We start from the raw sequence: 21,693 nt of genomic DNA on the forward strand, positions 1-21,693 counted from the left end.
AGGAGTAACGCAACGTGAGCTCCGCAGAACGCGTGTGGAACCTGACGCTGTTGGGCCGTCACCGTCTGTCTCATCAAGATAGATTTTTTTGAATCCATCTTTGACGATGGTTTCGTTTTCTTTTCAAAACACTCCTCCAGTGTCGTTTGCCTTTTTTTTCCGATCGTTCTCCACATTTTTCTCAAGTTCTCATGCGTCTTTACAAGCATAGGCGGATCTACTATTCAGGCGAAGTAGCGATCGCCTTAGGCCCCCAACCAGTAGGGGGCCCCCAACCAACTGCCCTTGCCCCAACGAGCAAGGGCTTGGGCAACCGGAGCCAGCAGCACCCCCAACTACCCCCCCCCCCCCACACACACACACACACACACGAACTACAATGGACTGTTTCACGATGACGGACTGAGTATCAGTCGCTTAGCTTCCTTTAGCGCAGTTTAGCTTCGCTTAGCTCCGTTTAGCATCGCTTAGCTCCGCTTAGCTGTTCGTTAGCTTCACTTAGGTCTCCCGCGTTTTTTACGCCACGAAACTCGCTATTTTTACAGCTCACTTGCTACTTTGCACGTCGGCTATCGTTTATTTCGAACACATGAGTGAACGTGCTCTCCATGAGAGCCAAAGTGCAGCGAGGGAGAAGTTGAGAACAGGCCGCTAATGTCTCTTTTAACTTCCTTCTTCTTCTTCTTCACACCGAAAATAAAATACACGACAGCACACCCTGTGGCGAAACAATGCAGTACAGTTCCAATCAGTCATACAATAACACTCAACAGCTGGTATACAGCATTTGCTAACGAAAAAAAAAATCTATTAGTGACACCTCAAGCAATGATGAAGAATGTTTTTTTACGGAGTGTAAAGCTTTTGGTTAGCGATTTAGCGAACATACCTCCGGTGAACATTTCAAAATAAAAGCACGTCATGTTCGTCATATAAATAACAATTTCTGGAGTTAATCCCACATACTTCAGAATTAATATTATAATATGTTGAGTAAATGCTACAGAATACAGTTTCTACACTAAGAATAGCTTTCAAACAACACTATGACAAATATGATTGGCAATCAGTAATTATTATAATTATTATACTACTATTATATATAGTAGTATACTATAATAATACTGCTAGAATTTTTTTTAAGAATTGTTTTGAATAATGTTGGAAAGGCAAAGTCAGTGTTCTGAATGTTTACTTTCGATTCTTTTGCACTAGTAAATGCTATCAGCATTTAACCTCATTTTTTATTTGTGATTAATTATTGTTATTTACATGATAATTTTTACTTTAATAAAGAATTTAAGTGTTCCAAAATAGTTTTGTGAAGCGTCAACAAAAATTTCATTGCTAAATTAGTAAAAAAAAAAAAAAAAAAAAAAAAGCAAATTATTAGATTAGTCGACTAATCGTAAAACTAGTCGGCTGACTAATCAGGAGAAAAGTTGTCGTTTAGAACAGCCCTAGTGTACCGGAACATATTTCCTCCACACGCTTCTCACCTTTTTAACCCCTGATCCATTAAGAGGGCCCCTGGATATGTTCACCTTAGGCCCCAAAATTGCCAAGTCCGCCACTGTTTACAAGATCCTTCCAACTTCCGTTTCCTGACTATTTTTCTTCACTTTCTTTCTTGGCCCGAGATGAGTTCTTACCAACTGCTCTACTGCCCTCCAGTCGCCAGTTTTATTGCTTTAAAATGAGTTTTGAGCTTTGTGCATTGCAGTTTAGGAGCAACAGAACCTAGAGATGCCTCTTGTTAAAAAAAAACAAACAAAACATAAAAGACGGATAAATACGTTTTTGGGACACTGAAACAATTAAAAATAGAAGGTATTTATACGTTCTTGGGAGCAAATGAGTTCATGCACTTTTGAAAGCGCAATCTTAACAAGCCTTTGTTTTACATCTCCTAAAATTTATTCTGCAACGCATTAAATGTTCCTAATCTGTTAACTTGTTTATTCAAACTAACTTTTTGATAGATTAATCGATTACTAAAATAATCGATAGCTGCGAACCTAATCGTGACGTGCTCAGAAGTTCGCACCCCTAGTTGTCGCAGGGGCAGTCCCGACACAATGTTCGACATTAGCCTCCTCCCAGGCTTTCCTCTCACGCCGTCTGTGAAGCGAGAGCAGAGCGAGTGCGACGAATGGCAGGCCGGTGTCGACCAGAGGCGAGTATCCAGGAATTAGACAGAGCCGCCGCAGCTGGAGGGATTTCCCTCTCTTGTGCTCTAATTAGAAATGCTTCGAAGGAGACGCCGCAGCGTTGCCAAATGACATGAGTGTACATGACATCACCGGCGGCCATTTTGAGGACGCGAAAAAGTATTGGGACAGTAACAAAAAAACGTGATTTATTTGTGAGTTTTAATAATAAAATATCAAATATCTCTAATGCCAGTATTATATATCAGTGCTCAAATATTGTATTCCCGTGGGAATCTGTCCTGCTCAAGCAAAATTATGTTGTTGTAATGGCCAAATTAGCCTTTTTAATGCAAAACACTTTTGGTTATTTTTGTTTTTTTTGTTTTTGTTTTTATCTGACATGGAGGAACAATCAAACCTTAACCTCTAGGTGGACTGAACGTCTATTTCCACCATGGCAGCTAACATACTCTTTGGTTCAAATATAAATAAAAGAAGACTTTTCCGTTCTTTAGGAATCGGTCGTTCCTTTTCACCTAAATCTTAGATAATTAGCTTTTCGAAAGAAACACGTGAAGCGAAATGTTGACTTTGATGTTAATGTTAGCTTACAGTACATGCGACATCTAACATCTGAATAGTAAATACTCAAATAGCTGCCTTTTAATTGAAATAGGCAAATTTTCTAATTATAAGAGTTGTCCGAGAATGACTTTTTAACGGATATCCTGACATTGTCTAACTGCAGAAATCCGATGTCAAACCGATACCAATATATGCGGTCGTGTACTTAACGTATTATGGCTAATTTTATTGTGTGCCTCACTGGAGGTTTAATAATGATAAATGTAAAAACTTCAAGGTTTTCCAAATAAACATTCTGTGAATAATCAGAGAACAACTTCAACTGAAGTTATGGAAAAAAGCTTATATTGCACCACTATATTTATTGTTGAAATCAAAATAGTGCAAACATCAATTTTTTGGATCAAGCGCTAGTGCAAAGTGCCAATAAGGCACTGCCATATCACGTATGGTTTACACAATGCTTCTGGCTCAAAACAACAACAAAGGTAAATAGCTTCAGTACAGTGAATGAGGTATGTAATGAGTTGGTAATTCATTATTTTTTAATCACTTATTGTTCATTTAATTTTTGCACTATAAATGCAAATGTTAATCGCACATAACAAATCCCAAGCATCTTATTTTGGAAACATCTAATGGTCAATGGGCGTAACTGCTTTGCTAAGCTGAGACCAGCCCTTGAACAAAGGCAGAAGGCTGCTACATTCACTTTGAAGGTGAAGGAATCTGACCTTTTAGCCAGATTGCCGGAATCACGCCATCCGAACGGCCAAAACCGCGCTGGCGCAGCTCCAACAACCCGGGCCGGCGAGACCTGACAACCCGGCCAAAAGGCCAAACTCCACGCATTCACCTTAGTCTTAAATGCCTGTAGTGACTCCATTTTGAAAGCTGGAAAAAGGCTTCGAAACACAAGTTGACAATTTATTCAGGTCGTCAGTGATCAAACGACAAGTCAAAACAGCAACAGACCCAGGCGAGGAGGAAGACTGGTTCCAGGGTCATCATATCACAAGTCAACAAAAAGTTCTCCAGAAAAATGACCACAATTAGTTAAGCATTCAGTCTTTTAAAGGCTCTGGTGAGGCGGGCAGTGGTGCAAAAGAAGGGTGTGTTTGGCCGTTGTTTAGGATAATCTTTTATCGCAGTTATGGCTGTTTAGTTTGTGCGTCACAGTTGCTGAGTCACCGTTACTTGGGGAACCGCAGTGGGAGATTTTGCCCACTTCAGCGTCAAAGGGACGCTTGGAGTCTTATCAATCGTGTTATCAGTTGGATATCGGGCGTTCTCCGGTGTTCCTTGTGTTGGGACAGGACATCCCGCCATTTGTTCTGGACTGTCCTGAAGAGCTGATTGTGGGATTTGGTGTTGCAGACGTGGGCTTGTAGATGCCTTGCCTATTACCTGGTTGTCAGCGTCCGTCTTGCTCAGTCAGCTGCATGACCCTCGCGTTCCGTGGTGAGAATGTTAGGTTTGGTGTTTTTTCCCCTCCTAGTGTTATTCCTTATTCCTTTGATTGCCCATTGGTTTCACCCGGTGTACCTGCTCCTAGGGTATCCTCCAACCTACATCCTCCTGTGTCACCCACCTGTTCCTCGTTGACTCGTTACCCCGTGTCTGTGTCTATATAAGCTCCCCATTTTTGTTGAGTCTTGTGCATGTACACGTTCATGTCAGCGTTTTTCCCAGTTCCTCATGTTCATTATCCTGATTCAAACGTAAGTTGATTTCTTAGCCTGACTTTTGTTTGTTAAGGGTTTTTGGATTTCCCAGTTGTTTTGTTGGTACTTTGTATTTCTGTTGGCATTAATTAAAACATTATTGCACCGCCTATTCTGACTCAGCTTCCTTTTCCCTGCACTTGGGTCCACACACCACCGGCCTGCCCGCAATACTTGACAGAGAAGGTGTCATGTATCTCTTATGCCCTTCGTCAAATATATTCTGCTTGTTTTCCTTAAATTATGATATAAATGTTATTTATTTTTAGAGCTGTCAAACGATAAAAAATTTTAATCGAGTTAATTACAGCTTAAGAATTAATTAATCGTAATTAATCGCTATTCAAACCTTCTATAAAATATGCCATATTTTTCTGTAAATTATTGTTGGAATGGAAAGATAAGACACAAGACGGACAATAAAGTACTGTATTTGTTTATTATAACAATAAATCAACAAGATGGCATTATTATTATTAATAGGGCTGTCAAAAATATCGCAATAACGGGCAGTAATTAATTTTTTAAATTAATCACGTTAAAATATTTGACGCAATTAACGCACATGTCCCGCTCAAACAGATTAAAATGACAGTACAGTGTGGTGTTTCCAACTGATTTTATGGGTTAGTACAATGAGTGAGCATAGTGTAATTATTGACATCAGCAATGGCGAGCTACTAGTTTATTTTTTGATTGAAAATTTTACAAATTTTAATAAAACGAAAACATTAAGAGGGGTTTTAATATAAAATTTCTATAACTTGTACTAACATTTATCTTTTAAGAACTATGTCTTTCTATCAATGGATCGCTGTAAGAGAATGTTAATAATGTTAATGCCATCTTGTTGATTTATTTTTATAATAAACAATTACAGTACTTATGTACCGTATGTTGAATGTATATATCCGTCTTGTGTCTTATCTTTCCAGCATATTTTATAGATGGTTTGAATTGCGATTAATTACAATTTACAATTTTTAAGCTGTAATTAACTCGATTAAAATTTTTAATTGTTTGACAGCCCTAATTATTAACATTGTTAAAGCGATCCATGGATAGAAAGACTTGTAGTTCTTAAAAGATAAATGTTAGTACAAGTTATAGAAATTTTATATTAAAACCCCTCTTAATGTTTTCGTCTTAATAAAATTTGTGCAATTTTCGAATCAAAAAATAAACTAGTAGCTAGCCATGGTTCATGTCAATAATTACACAATGCTCATTGGTGCTGAAACCCATAAAATCAGTCTCACCCAAGCGCCAGCAGAGGGCAACAAAACACCAAAAAAACACAAGTAAGAAGTAGACATTACACTGTGCTGTCATTTTAATCTATTTGAGCGAGGCATGTGCGTTAAATGCGTCAAATATTTTAACGTGATTAATTCGAAAAATTAATTACCGCTCGTTAACGCGGTAATTTTGGCGGCTCTATTTATTTTATATTGAGTGTTTTACACAAATACAAACAGTCCAACAGTAAATACGAGAAAAGATACTATTCCCTTCAAAGGCAACACACATATTGGCCCAAAACTGATGTTTTAAAATGCTTTTATCAGCACCTCTACTACTTATCATGACAAACTTTTTGTGTGTAAATTTTGCACAGAAAGTGGCCTGATAACTACTTTTATGATCTGTAATAATTAACGATGACATGTGTGTATTTGTTTGGTTGCGTTTCAGTGTCCCCGACAGTGCCGCCTGTGCGCTCGGAGCATTTCAAGCCGTGTCACGACAAGGACTTGGCCTACTGCCTGAACGGCGGAGAATGCTTCGTCATCGAGACCCTCAGCGGACCTCACAAGCACTGCAAGTAAGACTGAGATTCTTTTTTCTTCCGCTTTCCCCAAAATGTCTCTCAATTTGACTTTGAGCACAGCGGCGCGAGCGCACGGAGGTCAGACTTGCCGCTTTTTTAAGCATGCGGCGCACGCCTTCAAACGCGCCCGCCTCTTTTATTCGCGCCGTAATCCGCACTCGAGTCAGGCAAAGTCCAACGATGCCCCAGTTTAAACTATGCGCGGTCTGCGGTGAAGGTGAGGCGGGGTGTTCTGTTCTTGCGTACATCTGTTGCCACGGTGACAACGTCGTCTTGAGGACACCGAGGCACCTGAGATAGCTGAACAAAGAACACGGGCACCTTTTGCATTGATTTCCATGTGTGTATTGCAATCAATAACTGACATCTTTGTTGCCTCCACATGGGAGCTTCTTGTTTGTCTTATATGAATTTAAAATATGCCTGCTTCGACATGCTGTATGGTCGATCTGAGAGCCTTTTAACTCATTCACTCCCAGCCATTTTCACCGGTGCAACCCCCTTTGCTCCCGGCCGTTTTACATGATTTTGACTGATTTTGCAAGGCCCACAGAAAATTCTGTTCTATTGCTATATAAACATGGAACCCACCAAGAGAAAGATCAGACAGACTCTCTTCTTTCAGGAGTCCATACCTTTTTCCATTCTTTAGAAATCAGCATTAGAAAATGGCTTAGTTTGAGCAATTTTCCAATTTCTGATGAAAAAACAGAGAAATTGAGCTTTCTGTAAAAGCAAACTTGGAATTTAACAGAGCAATTTTTTGCTTTTGTGATATCCCAAACATCTGAATAATGTTGTCCTTCAACAAAATATCATGAACAACAAGACAAATAGAGCTTTTGACGGCAAAGTAATAATTTATATACACATAACTGAACTATTGAACTGAGAGATGACGCTGTTGTGGCTGCGACAGCCAAGGTAAACTTTTCCCTCATCACCGCCTGTCTCATCATCATCAAGATGGATTTTTTTGAGTCTTTCTTTTGTGGTATGTTGTGTTCCTGGGGGGTAACTGGTTTGGCCGTGCGCGTTTCCGGCTCAGTCTTGGGACACTGGAGGGTCGTGGGGGACGCGAGCTCGGGCTCTGCTCGGCAAGCAGCACGGACTCAACGGCATCATCCGCTGCACCGGTGGTCCCGGTTGTTCTCCTCGGTTATCCAGCGCCTGGCATCCCGGTTGTTCTGCTCGGTCGTCCGCCGCCTGGCATCTTCCTCCACGTCCTCCTGGTTGTCGCACTTGGTTGTTCGTTGCGTGGCGTCCCGGACGTCCACCCGATCGTCCTGCTCTGACTTCCCTCGCCTGGCATCCTGGACGTCCATTCGGTCGTCTTCCGCCGGTGGTGCGGCCCAGCCGTTCGTTCCGTTGAATCGGGTTGCGAGTCTTACCAAATGCGCTACTGCCCTCCAGTGGCCAGTTTTATTATTAAGAGAAAATTAAAATACCTGAGCTGAGCCTCGAACGGTATAAAAAAACAATTACATAAGGATCTATGTACAACAAAAGAACAATTTGCTAACTTACATCGCAAAAGTCCGCTAGCTTAAATGCTATAAAACGTTAACTTTTTTTTTTATTAACAATGCTCTTAACAAATGGTTCAGACACATATTCCCACAAAAAACGGCTATATATACCCATAAACTAAATTACGAATGCGTTAAAAAACATTAGCGCAAACAAAAACTTAGCTTTTGTTGGTCTTAACATGGAGCAGCTGGATTCAGCCATGTGAAATGAGGCAGACTAGAGGGCAGTGTATCCACTCCAATCAATAAAACAGATCGCAAACACTTTCAAAATAAACCATGACAACGCCACAATAATTAAACGAATACTCGAAGCAGCGAAATTTAATTCGAATCTTTCTTTTTCTAATCGAATGCTCGAGTTAATCGATTAATCGTTGCAGCACTAATTTCAATGCAGTCATGTCCATTCTGGGATACCTCTCATACATGCTAGATATAAAAAAGACTGGACCTTGGATCAGGTAGTTATTAGTCGTTTACTTAATTCGGGGTATTAACAAAAAACAGATCAGGCCCCTAAATGAAAACTCACCATTTTACTATCTGAAAACCTTGTTTCTCATTAACAGTCTCACCAATTTTGAAGAGGGTCCAACTAACTCCCTAAGTGCCAAGGTCTCAAACGTGCACCTGCATATCGACTAAAACTGCATATTTTTTCACATTCAATCCAAAATACCCAATTTCCTGTTGGATTTGGAATATGAGTGCATAGACTTTTTGGAGCAGTTTTGAATTAGGTATCGACTCTTCAAATTTCATTGCTCTTCGTTGAAAAAAAACCTAATAGGTGAGGCCTTTTTGAAAATTTCAAGAGTGCGCCACTGGGCCATTTGGTTAATTTTATTTCACAAGGTCACAAAATTATGGAAATTTATGCCAAGCTGCATGTATGTGCAAATTTTGGTAAATTTTCAAGCATGTTAAGGTCTCCAAATTTGCCATTTTAACGATTAATTAGTTATAATCCTTTGCATTACAATAGAGCTCTCACACTACCACCCTAAATATGAAATATGCATCTATTTTAAACATTTTAGTTTGGTGATAATATACACTCTGTCATGAATTCAATAAAAAAAAATCAATATACTAGTAGATCATAACGTATCCTGGACCTGAGCTGTTGAGGCTCAGCTGGCACATGTTAAAGGTCTGCTGTCTTTTTCCGTTTTTTTTCCTGCTGTGTGACATCCAATTCACGAGAGGAAACGAGAACACGCCAGAACGAGTCAGAAGCCGTGTCGACATTTTTTACACATTTGGACGCCGCTGAAGTTTGAAGTGTTGTTGAAGAGAGAACGCGAAAAGAAGAAAAAAAAGAGCCCGACCAGCTCTACGTGACTGCGGATCGATACATAATCGCGGAGACAAATTGAGACAAATCAGGTTGCGGCCGTGAGATCAATGAAAAGCTTTAATGGGGATAAATAGACTCGGTGGCTTGATTTGGCGTGCGATTCGTCATTGCGACTTGACGCCAGAAAATTAGCTTTTCAGTCGCCATTTCCTGCCAGCGGCTGCGATGCCCCGCTGCGCTTTTCTCAAAAGTCCAGCAGGGGGCGATCATGACTGAATGTTAGTCACTCTTTATAGACCCTACCCACGTGACGTCACAACTCCGCTCTCCTGACTGGTGCCGCCCAATTGTCCGTCAACACATCGTGTTGACCTGTTACGGCTACGTACATTCCTGCTATTTACGGCGTGTTTTTCTGCTCGTTAACATTAATAATCAAAATGGTGAAGGCGTGTGTGGCGGTCGGTTGCAATAACAGAGAAGATAGACGGAGAGACTTGAAGTTCTACCGGATTCCGAGAGACCCGGAGAGGAGAGAGCGAGATGGGCTGCTGCAATTCGACGAGAAAACTGGGCTCCAAACGATTACCACAGATTATGTAGTAGTCATTTTATATCTGGTAAGATGCATTTAATATATATTTAGAGGGTTTTGGGCTGACAACCACAATTAAGATCGCCGACAACATACACGTACGTATGTAGTGAGAGTGCTATCGCTAAACCATATAAACATTAAAAGCCCTAACTCCATTGACAAACGACATGAAATACATTAGACTTGACAGTGGATGTTAGCAAGAACAAAAGATTTTGAATTGAAAATTTCGTAACTCACCTTTCCAAGCACAAGATAGATTCCTGCCGAATTTTCGTGGACGAGGACCTGTTTCACCCAACCAGCAACGAAGTATTTATAAGCCTCCAAGCTCTTAAAGTTTTTCAAACTTTCGTGAGAATAGGCTGATTTTGTGTGGACAAGACAGTTGTCCATATCAGGGTAGCTAGCAGATGTCAGGCAAATACGGCGGAGACAGCGGGTCGAAAAACATCGATTTAGGCATCAAATATGGATCTGGCGAATGGATAAACTGAAGCTTTTCCACATTACGCCTTTTATGCAACGCATCAAGTGAGTTTACGGCATCCGAAAGCACCGGGTCTTCCATGAAATGCATTATAAATTGCTCGATCAATTGAGACCATTGATAATACAGACACAAAATGACGGACAAGGGGGCGGAACAATACAGCGAGCACGTGATTTTGTGACATCGGTGGGTAGGGTCTATTGCGCCCATTCCGGCAAAAAAAGGTTTCCTCTGTTACCGTGGAAACGTATCGTTTGCTAGCATTGTCAACACTGGTTGAGCTGAGTGAGTACTCCTGTTTGTACACTACTGCACTTGGCTTACTTACATTCACTCCCCCCTCCCTAACAAAAACAAAGAAGTGACCCAAAACCAACAGGAATTGACCCCAAATCAACGGGAAGTTGCCCACATATGCCCTAAAATCGACTAAAAATGATCAAAATTTACAGGAAGACCAATATGTAAAGAGAGTGACCCAAAAAATGACCCAGAATTATCAGGAATGAACAGGCCAGTGACCCGGAATTGCCCTAAAATCAACTGGAAGTTATACCAAAATGTATAGAGTGTGAGACTGAGATACCCATAAATGTACAGGGAGTGTTCAAAAAATGCCCCAAAATCAACAGGAAGTGACCCAAAATCGACAGGAAGTCACCAATGAACAGGAAGTGGCCCGGAACTGCCCTAAAATCAACTGGAAGTTATCCCAAAATGTATAGAATGTGAGACTGAGATACCCATAAATCTACAGGGAGTGTTCAAAAAATGCCCCGAAATCAACAGGAAGTGACCCAAAATTATCAGGAAGTGACCAATGAACAGGAAAAGGCCTAGAACTACCCGAACATCAACTGGAAATGATCCAAAATAAACAGAAAGTTGGACCGAGATACCCCAAATTGTTGAGAGAGTGACCAAAAAATGCCCCGAAATCAACAGAAAGTGGGCCAAAATCGATAGGAAACGACCAAAAATCAACAGGAAGTGACAAATGAACAGAAAGTGGCTCGTAAATTACCTATAAAGAATTTTAATGATCCAAATAAAGTGAGACTGAGATACCCCAAAATGTACAGGGAGTGACCCAAAAGGGCCCCGAAATCTAGAAGAAATAACCCAAAATCGATAGGAAATGATCCAAAATTAACAGGAAGTGACCAATGAAAAGGAAGTGGCCCAGAAATACCCTAAAATCAATAGAAAATGGTCCAAATTTTACAGAAAGTGGGAGATATCACAAAATGTAAAGGGATTGACCCAAAAAATACGCCAAAATCAACAGGAAGTGACCCAAAGACCAACAGGAATTTACCCAAAATCATCAGGAAGTGACCAATGAACAGGAAGTGGCCCGGAAATGCCCTAAAATCAACTGGAAATGATCCAAAATGAACAGGAAGTGAGACTGAGACACCCAAAAATGTACAGGGAGTGAGCCAAAAATGCCCCGAAATCAACAGGAAATATCCCAAAATTGATAGCAAATTATCCAGAATTAACAGGAAGTGGCCCAGAAATGCCCTAAAACAAATTTTACAGAAAGTGGGACTGACATACCCCAAAATGTAGTGGCAGTGTTGCAAAAAAAGCTCCAAAATAAATATTTAAGTCAACCAAAACTGACAGGAAGTGACCCAAAATTAACAGGAAGTGACCAATGAAAAGGAAGTGCCCTGGAAATGCCCCAAAATCAACTGGAAATGATCCAAAAATGCACAGAGTGTGAGACTAAGATACCCAAATATGTACAGGGCGTGACTCAAATATGCCCCAAAATTAACAGGAAGTGACCCAAAATCGACAGGAAATGACGCAAAATCAACAGGAAGTGACCAACAAACAGGAAGTGGCCCAGAAATACCCTAAAATCAACCGGAAATGATCCAAAAATGTAGAGGAAGTGAGACTGAGATACCCCGAAATGTACAGGGAGTGATGCAAAAAAATAAAAAATCAACAGGAAATAACCCAAAATCGATAGGAAATGACCCAAAATTAATAGGAAGTGGCCAATGAACAGGAAGTGGCCTGGAAATGCCCCAAAATCAACTGGAAATAATCCAAAAATGTACAGAGTGTGAGACTTAAGATACCCAAAAATGTACATGGTGTGACTCAAATATGCCCCGAAACCACCAGGAAGTGATCCAAAATTGACAGGAAATGACCCAAAATCATCAGGAAGTGATCCAAAACCAACAGGAAATTACCCAAAATCATCTGGAAGTGACCAATGAACAGGAAGTGGTCCAGAAATGCCCTAAAATCAACAGAAAATGATCCAAATTTTACAGAAAGTGGGACTGACATACCCCAAAATGTAGTGGCAGAGTTGCAAAAATGCTCCAAAATAAATATTTAAGTCAACCAAAACTGACAGGAAGTGACCCAAAATTAACAGGAAGTTACCAATGAACAGGAAGTGGCATGGAAATGCCCCAAAATCAACTGGAAATGATCCAAAAATGAACAGTGTGAGACTAAGATACCCAAATATGTACAGGGCGTAACTCAAATATGCCCCAAAATTAACAGGAAGTGACCCAAAATCGACAGGAAATGACGCAAAATCAACAGGAAGTGGCCCAGAAATACCCTCAAATCAACCGGAAATGATCCAAAAATGTACAGGAACTGAGACTGAGAAACCCCGAAATCTGCAGGCAGTAATGCAAAAATTCCCCAAAATCAAAAGGAAGTAAACAAAAAACCGACAGGAAGTGACCCAAAATTTACAGGAAGTGACCAATGAACAAGAAGTGCCCTGGAAATGCCCCAAAATCAACTGGAAATGATCCAAAAATGTACAGAGTATGAGACTAAGATACCCAAATATGTACAGGGCGTGACTCAAATATGCTCCAAGATTAACAGGAAGTGACCCAAAATCGACAGGAAATGACGCAAAATCAACAGGAAGTGACCAACAAACAGGAAGTGGCCTAGAAATACCCTAAAATCAACTGGAAATGATCCAAAAATCTAAAGGAAGTGAGACTGAGATACCCCGAAATGTACAGGCAGTAATGCAAAAATCCCCCAAAATCAAAAGGAAGTAAACCAAAAACCGACAGGAAGTGACCCAAAATTTACAGGAAGGGACAAATGAACAGGAAATGGCCCAGAAACACCCTAAAATCAACAGGAAATAACCTAAATTGTACAAGATATGAGACTAAGATACCCAAAAATGTACAAGGAGTCACCCAAAAATGCCCTGAAATCAAAAAGAAATAACCCAAAATTGATAGGAAATGATCCCCCAAAATTTCAAGGGATTGACCCCAAAAATGAACAGGAAGGGTGTCATAACAAACAGGAAATGACTTAAAATCATCAGGAAGTGACCAATGAATGGTCCAGAAATGCCCTAAAATCAACAGGAAATGACTCAAATTGTACAGTAGTTAGAACTACAATACCCCAAAATGTCCAGGGTTTGACCCACAAATGCTCCGAAATGAACAGGAAGTGACCAATGAACAGGAAGTGGCCCAGAAATGCCCTAAAATCAACAGAAAATCATCCAAATTTTACAGAAAGTGGGAGATACCCCAAAATGTAAAGGGATAGGCCCAAAAAATACCCCAAAATAAACAGGAAGGGTTCCAAAACCAACAGGAAATGACATAAAATCCTCAGGAAGTGACCAATGAACAGGAAGTGGTCCAGAAATGCCCTAAAATCAACCGGAAATGATCCAAAAATGTAAAGGAAGTGAGACTGAGATACCCCGAAATGTACAGGCAGCAATGCAAAAATCCCCCCAAATCAAAAGGAAGTAAACCAAAAACCGACAGGAAGTGACCTAAAATTTACAGGAAGGGACAAATGAACAGGAAGTGGCCCAGAAATACCCTAAAATCAACAGGAAATCATTCAAATTTTACAGAAAGTGGGAAAGTTTACAAAATGTAAAGGGATTGACCCAAAAAATACCCCAAAATAAACAAGAAGTGTTCAAAACCCAACAGGAAATGACATAAAATCCTCAGGAAGTGACCAATGAACAGGAAGTGGTCCAGAAATGCCCTAAAATCAACCGGAAATGATCCAAAAATGTAAAGGAAGTGAGACTGAGGTACCCCGAAAAGTACAGGGAGTGATGCAAAAAAAAAAAAAACAAATCAACAGAAAATCCTCCAAAATCAAAATGAAGTAAACCAAAAACCGACAGGAAGTGACCTAAAATTTACAGGAACGGAAAAATGAACAGGAAGTGGCCCAGAAATACCCTAAAATCAACAGGAAATAACCTAAATTGTACAAGATATCAAACTGAGAAACCCCAAAATGTACAAGGAGTTACCCAAAAATGCCCCAAAATCAAGAACAAATAACCTAAAATTGATAGGAAATGATCCAAAACTAACAGGAAGTGCCAATGAACAGGAAGTGGCCCAGAAATGCCCTAAAATCAACAGAAAATCATCCAAATTTTTCAGAATGTGGGAGATACCCCAAAATGTAAAGGGATTGACCCCCAAAATACCCAAAAATAAACAAGAAGTGTGTCATAACCAACAAGAAATGACTAAAAATCATCAGGAAGTGACCAATGAATGGTCCGGAAATGCCCTAAAATCAACAGGAAATGACCCAAATTGTACAGTAGTTGGAACTACAATACCCCAAAATGTCCAGGGTTTGACCCACAAATGCTCCGAAATGAACAGGAAGTGACCAATGAACAGGAAGTGGCCCAGAAATGCCCTAAAATCACCAAAAAATCATCCAAATTTTACAGAAAGTGGGGGATACCCCAAAATGTAAAGGGATTGACCCAAAAAATACCCCAAAATAAACCGGAAGGGACCCAAAACCAACAGGAAATGACCCCAAATCATCAGGAAGTGACCAATGAACAGGAAGTGGTCCAGAAATGCCCTAAAATCAACAGGAAATGACGCAAATTGTACAGTAGTTGCGACTACAATACCCCAAAATGTCCAGGGTTTGACCCACAAATGCTCCAAAATGAACAGGAAGTGACCAATGAACAGGAAGTGGCCCGGAAACATCCTAAAGTCAACAGGAAATGATCCAAAATGTACAGGAAGTGACCCATAAGTACTCCAAATTTACAAGAAAGTGAGCCAAAATGAACTCATTGGCTTCCACCGACAATGATTGACTTTAACTACGAGGACTGGCTGTTAATACCATTGACGGCACTAGAGGTCCAATCCATTTTGACCGGGAGGGTCCTCTAGTGAGTTAAAAGAGTATTGCAAGAATGCTAAAATTTGTGATCGCAGCCCGCGAGTGTATTTCAAAGTACATTTAAACATTTGCTCTTTGCCAAATAATCTCATTTCTCTCTTCAGCGCGTCGCTAATTGTCTCTGTTGAGCCAAAGAACCAACAAATGTATTTTTTTTTTGCCCCCACTCTTTTCACCCCAGCTGTTTATCTATTCCTCCTCACCCTAATAAATCACATTACATTTATTTATTTTTTTACATTTTCGCACCGCCACAGGGAAGCGGTGACCGAGCGGCTCGAGTTAGCCGAGCGAGTCCGCTCGTTAACCTCTGACTGGATTTACACACCCGCGTTTGTGTGGAAATTAAAAGTTAATGTTATTATTTTTTTCCATAAGTTCACAGTCGTTGGCAGTTTCAGGACTTGAGCATTACTTATGATTATTCTTTATATGAATTAACTCATTCACTCCCAGCCATTTTCACCGGTGTAACCCCCTTCGCTCCCGGTCGTTTTACGGGATTTTGACTGATTTTGCAAGGCCCACAGAAAATTCTGTTCTATTGCTATATACCGTAATTTCTGGACTATAAGGCGCACCTGACTATAAGCCGCCAGCCACCAAATTTGACATGAAAACGGCATTTGTTCATAGATAAGCCGCACTGGACTATAAGCCGCAGTTGTCCTCATTGTATTATGGGATATTTACACCAAAAGATATTAACTGTTAACACTTCATTTGACAATGGCACCGTAAGACTGTCATGAGACCAAATAACCCACCATTAAGCTTTTAAACAATTGGCTGCAAAGCCTTATTGTCACTAAAAGCTTCATTTGGCCATAACTGCTTCCTTGCGGTAGACAGTCAACCTCTGCTGCCACCTGCTCTCAACACTGTTGTCATCCAACATTCCTCCTAGCATGCATGGCGGCGCTACATATGTAAATAACAGTCATGTTCTGTGCTAATTATTTCTTCAGTTTCTGTTCCAGTTGTTTCATTAATTGCTAGTTATGGTATTTGGTAACATTTTCTTGGATAGTGGTGCCATAATACTGTCATAAGACAGTCATAATTATTACATGACACTGTCGTAAGCATTAAAGAACGCTTATAATAGATGTCAGTTAGTGTCATCCAGCAAATTATCTCACTTTTGAATGGACGTAAAAGATCTGAGCAGGACATAAGTGGATTTAGTGACATAATATGCCACATGACACATATTGACATCTGTCATAAGCATTCAGTAATGCCCATGATAGTGTCATGTCATAGTTATGATATTCTTATGACAGTTATGACAGACGCCTCTGTTAAATAAAGTGTTACCTATTAACCCAAATAAATCAACAAATAAGCCACACTGGACTACAAGCCGCAGGATTCAAAATGAGGGAAAAAAGTAGCGGCTTTTAGTCCGAAAATTAGGGTAAACATGGAACCCGCAAAAAGAAAGATTAGACTCTCTTCTTTCAGCAGGACAAAAGTTGGTTCATATCTTTTTCCATTTTGTTAGAAATCAGCATTAGAAAATAGTTAAGTTTGAGCAATTTTCCAATTTCTGATGAAAAAACAGAGAAATTGAGCTTTTTGTAAAAGCATACAGTTGAAACATAACTTTGACTTTAACACAGCTATTTTTTTGCTTTTGTGACATCCCAAACATCTGTGTAATGTTTTCCTTCTACAAAATAACTTAAACAACAAGACAAATAGAGCTTTTGATAGCAAAGTAACAATTTATTTACACATAACTAAACTATTGAACTGAGAGATGACCAGTGTTGTTAATAATGGCGTTACAATATAACGGCGTTATTTTTTTCAGTAGTGGGTAATCTAATTAATTACTTTTCTCATCTTGGCAACGCCGTTACCGTTACTGAGGACGGACAGGCATGCGTTACTATGCGTTACTATATTGGTCGAAAAGTCTGAGGGAGACGGACTCACCGAGACGACAGAGCAGAGCAGGAGTGGGGAGGAGGCAAGAAAGTTGTGACGCCGAGCAAACGCGATGCTAGGTAGCTCCAATAATACATGTTGTAGCCGATAGCCTACAAACTACGCCCGCATTTTATGGTAGATATGGTAGACATGGTAGCTATCACATGTACTGTATTTAGCTATAACTAGATGCAAAATGACAGACATGGCACTAAATGCGTTAGTAGACAGTCGCCATCTTAAAGCAGCAGACTTTTTAGGACGGCTCTGTTGTAGAGAACCTTCCTAGCGAACCTAAGTAACTTTTTATCTAAAATACTTCTAAATCGGCAAAATCTTGACTTGAATCTATCTTTAAATGATGAAACAGTTTTAAAACTTTCATATGTCGAAAGTAGAGAGAAGGGAACTAATGCAACAATGGGAGCAATTTTGACAACTTTTAACAGTTGATTCAGGGTAAAGGGTAAATTAGGGTAAAGAATTGGGCTCGGGCCAATTATACCAAAAAGCTTCACAAAAAACTTCACATAGTGTGGCCAATGTTTTTTTGTTTTTGTTTTTTTTTTGAGGAAAAAAAAAAAAGTAATTATCACCAATTACTTTGCCAAGTAACTAATTACTCTTACATTCAGGTAATTGAGTTACTCACGCAATTACTTTTTGGGAGAAGTGATTTGTAACTATAATTAATTACTTTTTTCAGTAAGATTAACAACACTGGAGATGACGCTATTGTGTCCGCGACAGCCGGGGTAAACTTTTCCCTCATCGCCGCCTGTCTCATCAAGATGGATTTTTTTTTTGTCTTTCTTTTGTGGTGAACACTGCCTCGTGGCGAAGTTCACCTGGGGAACTTGTGTTCCTGGGGGGGAACTGGTTTGGCCGTGTGCGTTTCTGGCTGAGTGGCGGGACACTGGGGGTTGTGGGGGGACGCAAATGGCCGAGCACGGCGGCGCGGGCTCTTCTCAGCGAGTAGCACGGACTCAACGGCATTGTCCGCTGCAACGGTGGTCCCGGTCGTTCTGCTCGGTCGTCCAGCGCCTGGCATCCCGGGTGTCCTCCCGGTTGTTCTGCTCAGTCGTCCGCCGCCTGGCATCCGGGACGTCCATTCTGTCGTCTTCCGCCGGCGCCCCGGCTGTGCGGCCCCACCGTTCGTCCATTGAGTCGGGTTGCGGGTCTTAACAAATGCACTACTGCCCTCCAGTGGCCAGTTATATTGATTTTCAGCATTGTGCTTTGGAGCTAAGTTGCATCAGAACCTAGAGATGTCTCTTGTGGTAGAAAAAAAACGTCCCAGAGACATATAAATACTAGGGCTGTCAAAATGATCGCGTTAACGGGTAATAAATTTTTAAAATTAATTACGTTAATATATTTGATGCATTTAACACACTTGGCCCGCTCAAACAGAATAAAATGACAGCACAGTGTCATGTCCACTTGTTACTTGTGTTTTTGGTGTTTTGTCGCCCTCTGCTGGCGCTTGGGTGCGACTGATTTTATGAGTTTCATCACCATGAATGAGCATTGTGTAATTATTGACATCAACAATGGCGAGCTACTAGTTTATTTTTTGATTGAAAATTTTACAAATTTTATTAAAACGAAAACATTAAGAGGGGTTTTAATATAAAATTTCTATAACTTGTACTAACATTTATCTTTTAAGAACTGCAATTTTTTCTATCCATGGATCGCTTTAACAGAATGTTAATAATGTTAATGCCATCTTGTTGATTTATTGTTATAATAAACAATTACAGTACTTATGTACCGTATGTTGAACATATACAGTATATCCGTCTTGTGTCTTACCTTCCCATTCCAACAATAATTTACAGAAAAATATGGCGTATTTTATAGATGGTTTGAATGGCGGTTAATTACGAATTTTTAAGCTGTAATCAACTCGATTAAAAATTTTAATCGTTTGACAGCCCTAATAAATACCTCTTTTGGACACAAACCATTAGAATTAGAACGTATTTATGCATTTTTGGGAGCAAATGAGTTAATTGCCTTTTTCGGGGCCTAAAAAAATGGCTGAATTTCACTAAGGCTAGGTTCATACTGCTGGTCTTAATACACAATTCCGATTTTTTTTTTCATATCTGTTTTTTGGGGGGAGTTGCAGTACAGGCTGGTGGGACGGATGGGCGGACCGTGGTGGGGGGCGGCGGCACGTCCCCTCATCCTTTACCTGAAGGTTGGTTATTGGGGGGGCGCGAATGGGACGGGGGACGACCCTGGGTCCCCGGGGGATGACGGCAGCCCCCTTGCTGGAGCTGCGGCAGGAGGGGACGTATCGCACTGCTACGTAAATATTAGACATCAATTAATGATTCTAAGCTAAAAATGACAGACATTTGGAATAATAATACGATTACTTACCTTTTTTTGTGGCTAGGTTGAAACAAAAGCTGTTGCACGGCGTCTGTAAATGGGGGTTTCCAGGGTAAAACGGACAAATTAAAAATAGTTCGGGGACTTAATGCGCCATGAATCTGCTATGGCAGCATATAGACATACTGTTCAATCAAACACAACAGTTCTTTTGGCTTAAAATACAGCAGTTTTCATTTCAAAGAGGGTTGCAAGAGCAGAAACTGCTTTTTCAGTCTTTTCTGTGTTTTCCGCCATATGTACGTATGTACATTGATGTATAAAACATGTTTTTGGATAGTTATTTTGAGATTGAGGAGGTATTTAGGGGTACTTTTGAGGGTGAATTCCGACTTGCGTGAAAATTCGGGTAATGTCGCCAGGGTAGGAACGGAACTACCTGTCTTGAAATGTTGCTCATTTGGCGCACAGAAAGAAAATCAAGCATTCTCAGTAGGGTGACCACCTGTCCGGTTTACAATTAACTGTATGTAATTCCACATTGGAAATGGTAGTATTGATATTAACTGCTACCTGAGTCAACCCCTACAAAAAACGGTGTGTTGTCTATTTTTGCACATAAACTGTGACTTAAAGAATGTTAGAACAAGAAAAACACAAATTCACAAATCTGACGTTTCTGTTCTAAGTCGCCCATTTTGGTTTATAGGGCACGTTTAGCCGAATTTCAGGACTGATAGTCTTGTTTTGTTTCATGTATATGCTCTGTTCCTTTTATATCTATGTACTTAAACATCTCCATATGTATGACGCTCATGTGCAATATACATGTGACATGCACACATATGTCGCACGTTGTCATGGGGATTGAACGCAACATAATGATTTTGTTTGTGCGTAAAGGGAGCGTCATAACATGACACCTCTCAGGGATTGATTTGGCATCCGTGAGTGCAAATTGGTGTTTCTTCATGACATGATAGATCATGTTTTAGTGCTATTTTGACTGTGTGGTTCTGTTTTGGTGCCAGACTTATTTTCCAATGAGAAGAAAATGTCTTGATATTGTCATAATGTAGCATCGCTTATTAACTCATTAGCTCCCATTGACAGTGATATACATCTAAGTACTTGTGCATTTTTCAGTAGAGTTGTAGGTTTATTTTGTTTTGCTTTTTATTCATACATTGAAGGTAAGCCAGATTGCCAGAATTACGCCAGCCGAACCGCCGAAACCGCGCTGGCGCAGCTCCAACGACCCGGGCCGGCGAAATCCCGACAATCCGGCCAAAAGGCCAAACTCCGCGCATTCACCTTAGTCTTAAACCCTTGTACTGACTCCATTTTGAAAGCTGGAAAAAGGCTTTGAAACACAAGTCGACAGCAATCATATAGCACAGTAAAATAGAAACAGACTCAGGTGAGGAGGCTGATTCATTCCAAGGTCACCATATCACAAGTCAACAAAAGGTTCCCGAGAAAAATGACAATGATTAGTTAAACATTCAGTCTTTTTTAAGACTCTCGCGGGGCGGGCTGTGGGCAGAAGAAGGGTGTGCTTGGGCTTTGTTTAGGATTATTGTCTGTTTGTGGATTGGACAAGAGGATTCAGGGGTTACTGTTGTCAGGGCAACGAGGGTTGTGGATTTTGCCACCTCAGCGTCAAAGGGGCTCTTGGAGTCTTATCAGTCATGTTATCAGTGGGATATCGGGCATTCCTTGTGTTGGGACAGGACGTCCCGCCATTTGTTCTGGGCTGTCCGGGAGAACTGATTGCGAGAGTTGGTGGTGCAGACGTGGGCTTGTAGGTGTCTTACCTCGCCAGCGTCAATCTTGCTCAGTCAGTTCAATGACGAACACGTTGGGCTTCCATGATAAGAAGGCGTCATGTGTCTCTTATGCAGTATATTCTGCTTGTTTTCCTTAAACTATGCTGTAAGTGCTATTTATATTATATTGGG

The 21,693-nt window shown here is 40.5% G+C and overlaps 1 protein-coding gene across 2 annotated transcripts in view; it reads left to right on the forward strand.

Moving 5' to 3' along the window:
* Nucleotides 1–21,693, forward strand: part of LOC130923344 (pro-neuregulin-3, membrane-bound isoform) — a 527,775-nt gene that overhangs the window by 399,075 nt on the left and 107,007 nt on the right. For both annotated transcript variants that reach the window (XM_057848992.1, XM_057848993.1), the window contains one exon: nucleotides 6,158–6,287. In XM_057848992.1, the coding sequence (XP_057704975.1) occupies nucleotides 6,158–6,287 (130 nt within the window). The remainder of the gene's footprint in view (nucleotides 1–6,157; nucleotides 6,288–21,693) is intronic.

Source organism: Corythoichthys intestinalis, chromosome 10, assembly GCF_030265065.1.
Source record: "Corythoichthys intestinalis isolate RoL2023-P3 chromosome 10, ASM3026506v1, whole genome shotgun sequence".
Taxonomy (NCBI): Eukaryota; Metazoa; Chordata; class Actinopteri; order Syngnathiformes; family Syngnathidae; genus Corythoichthys; species Corythoichthys intestinalis.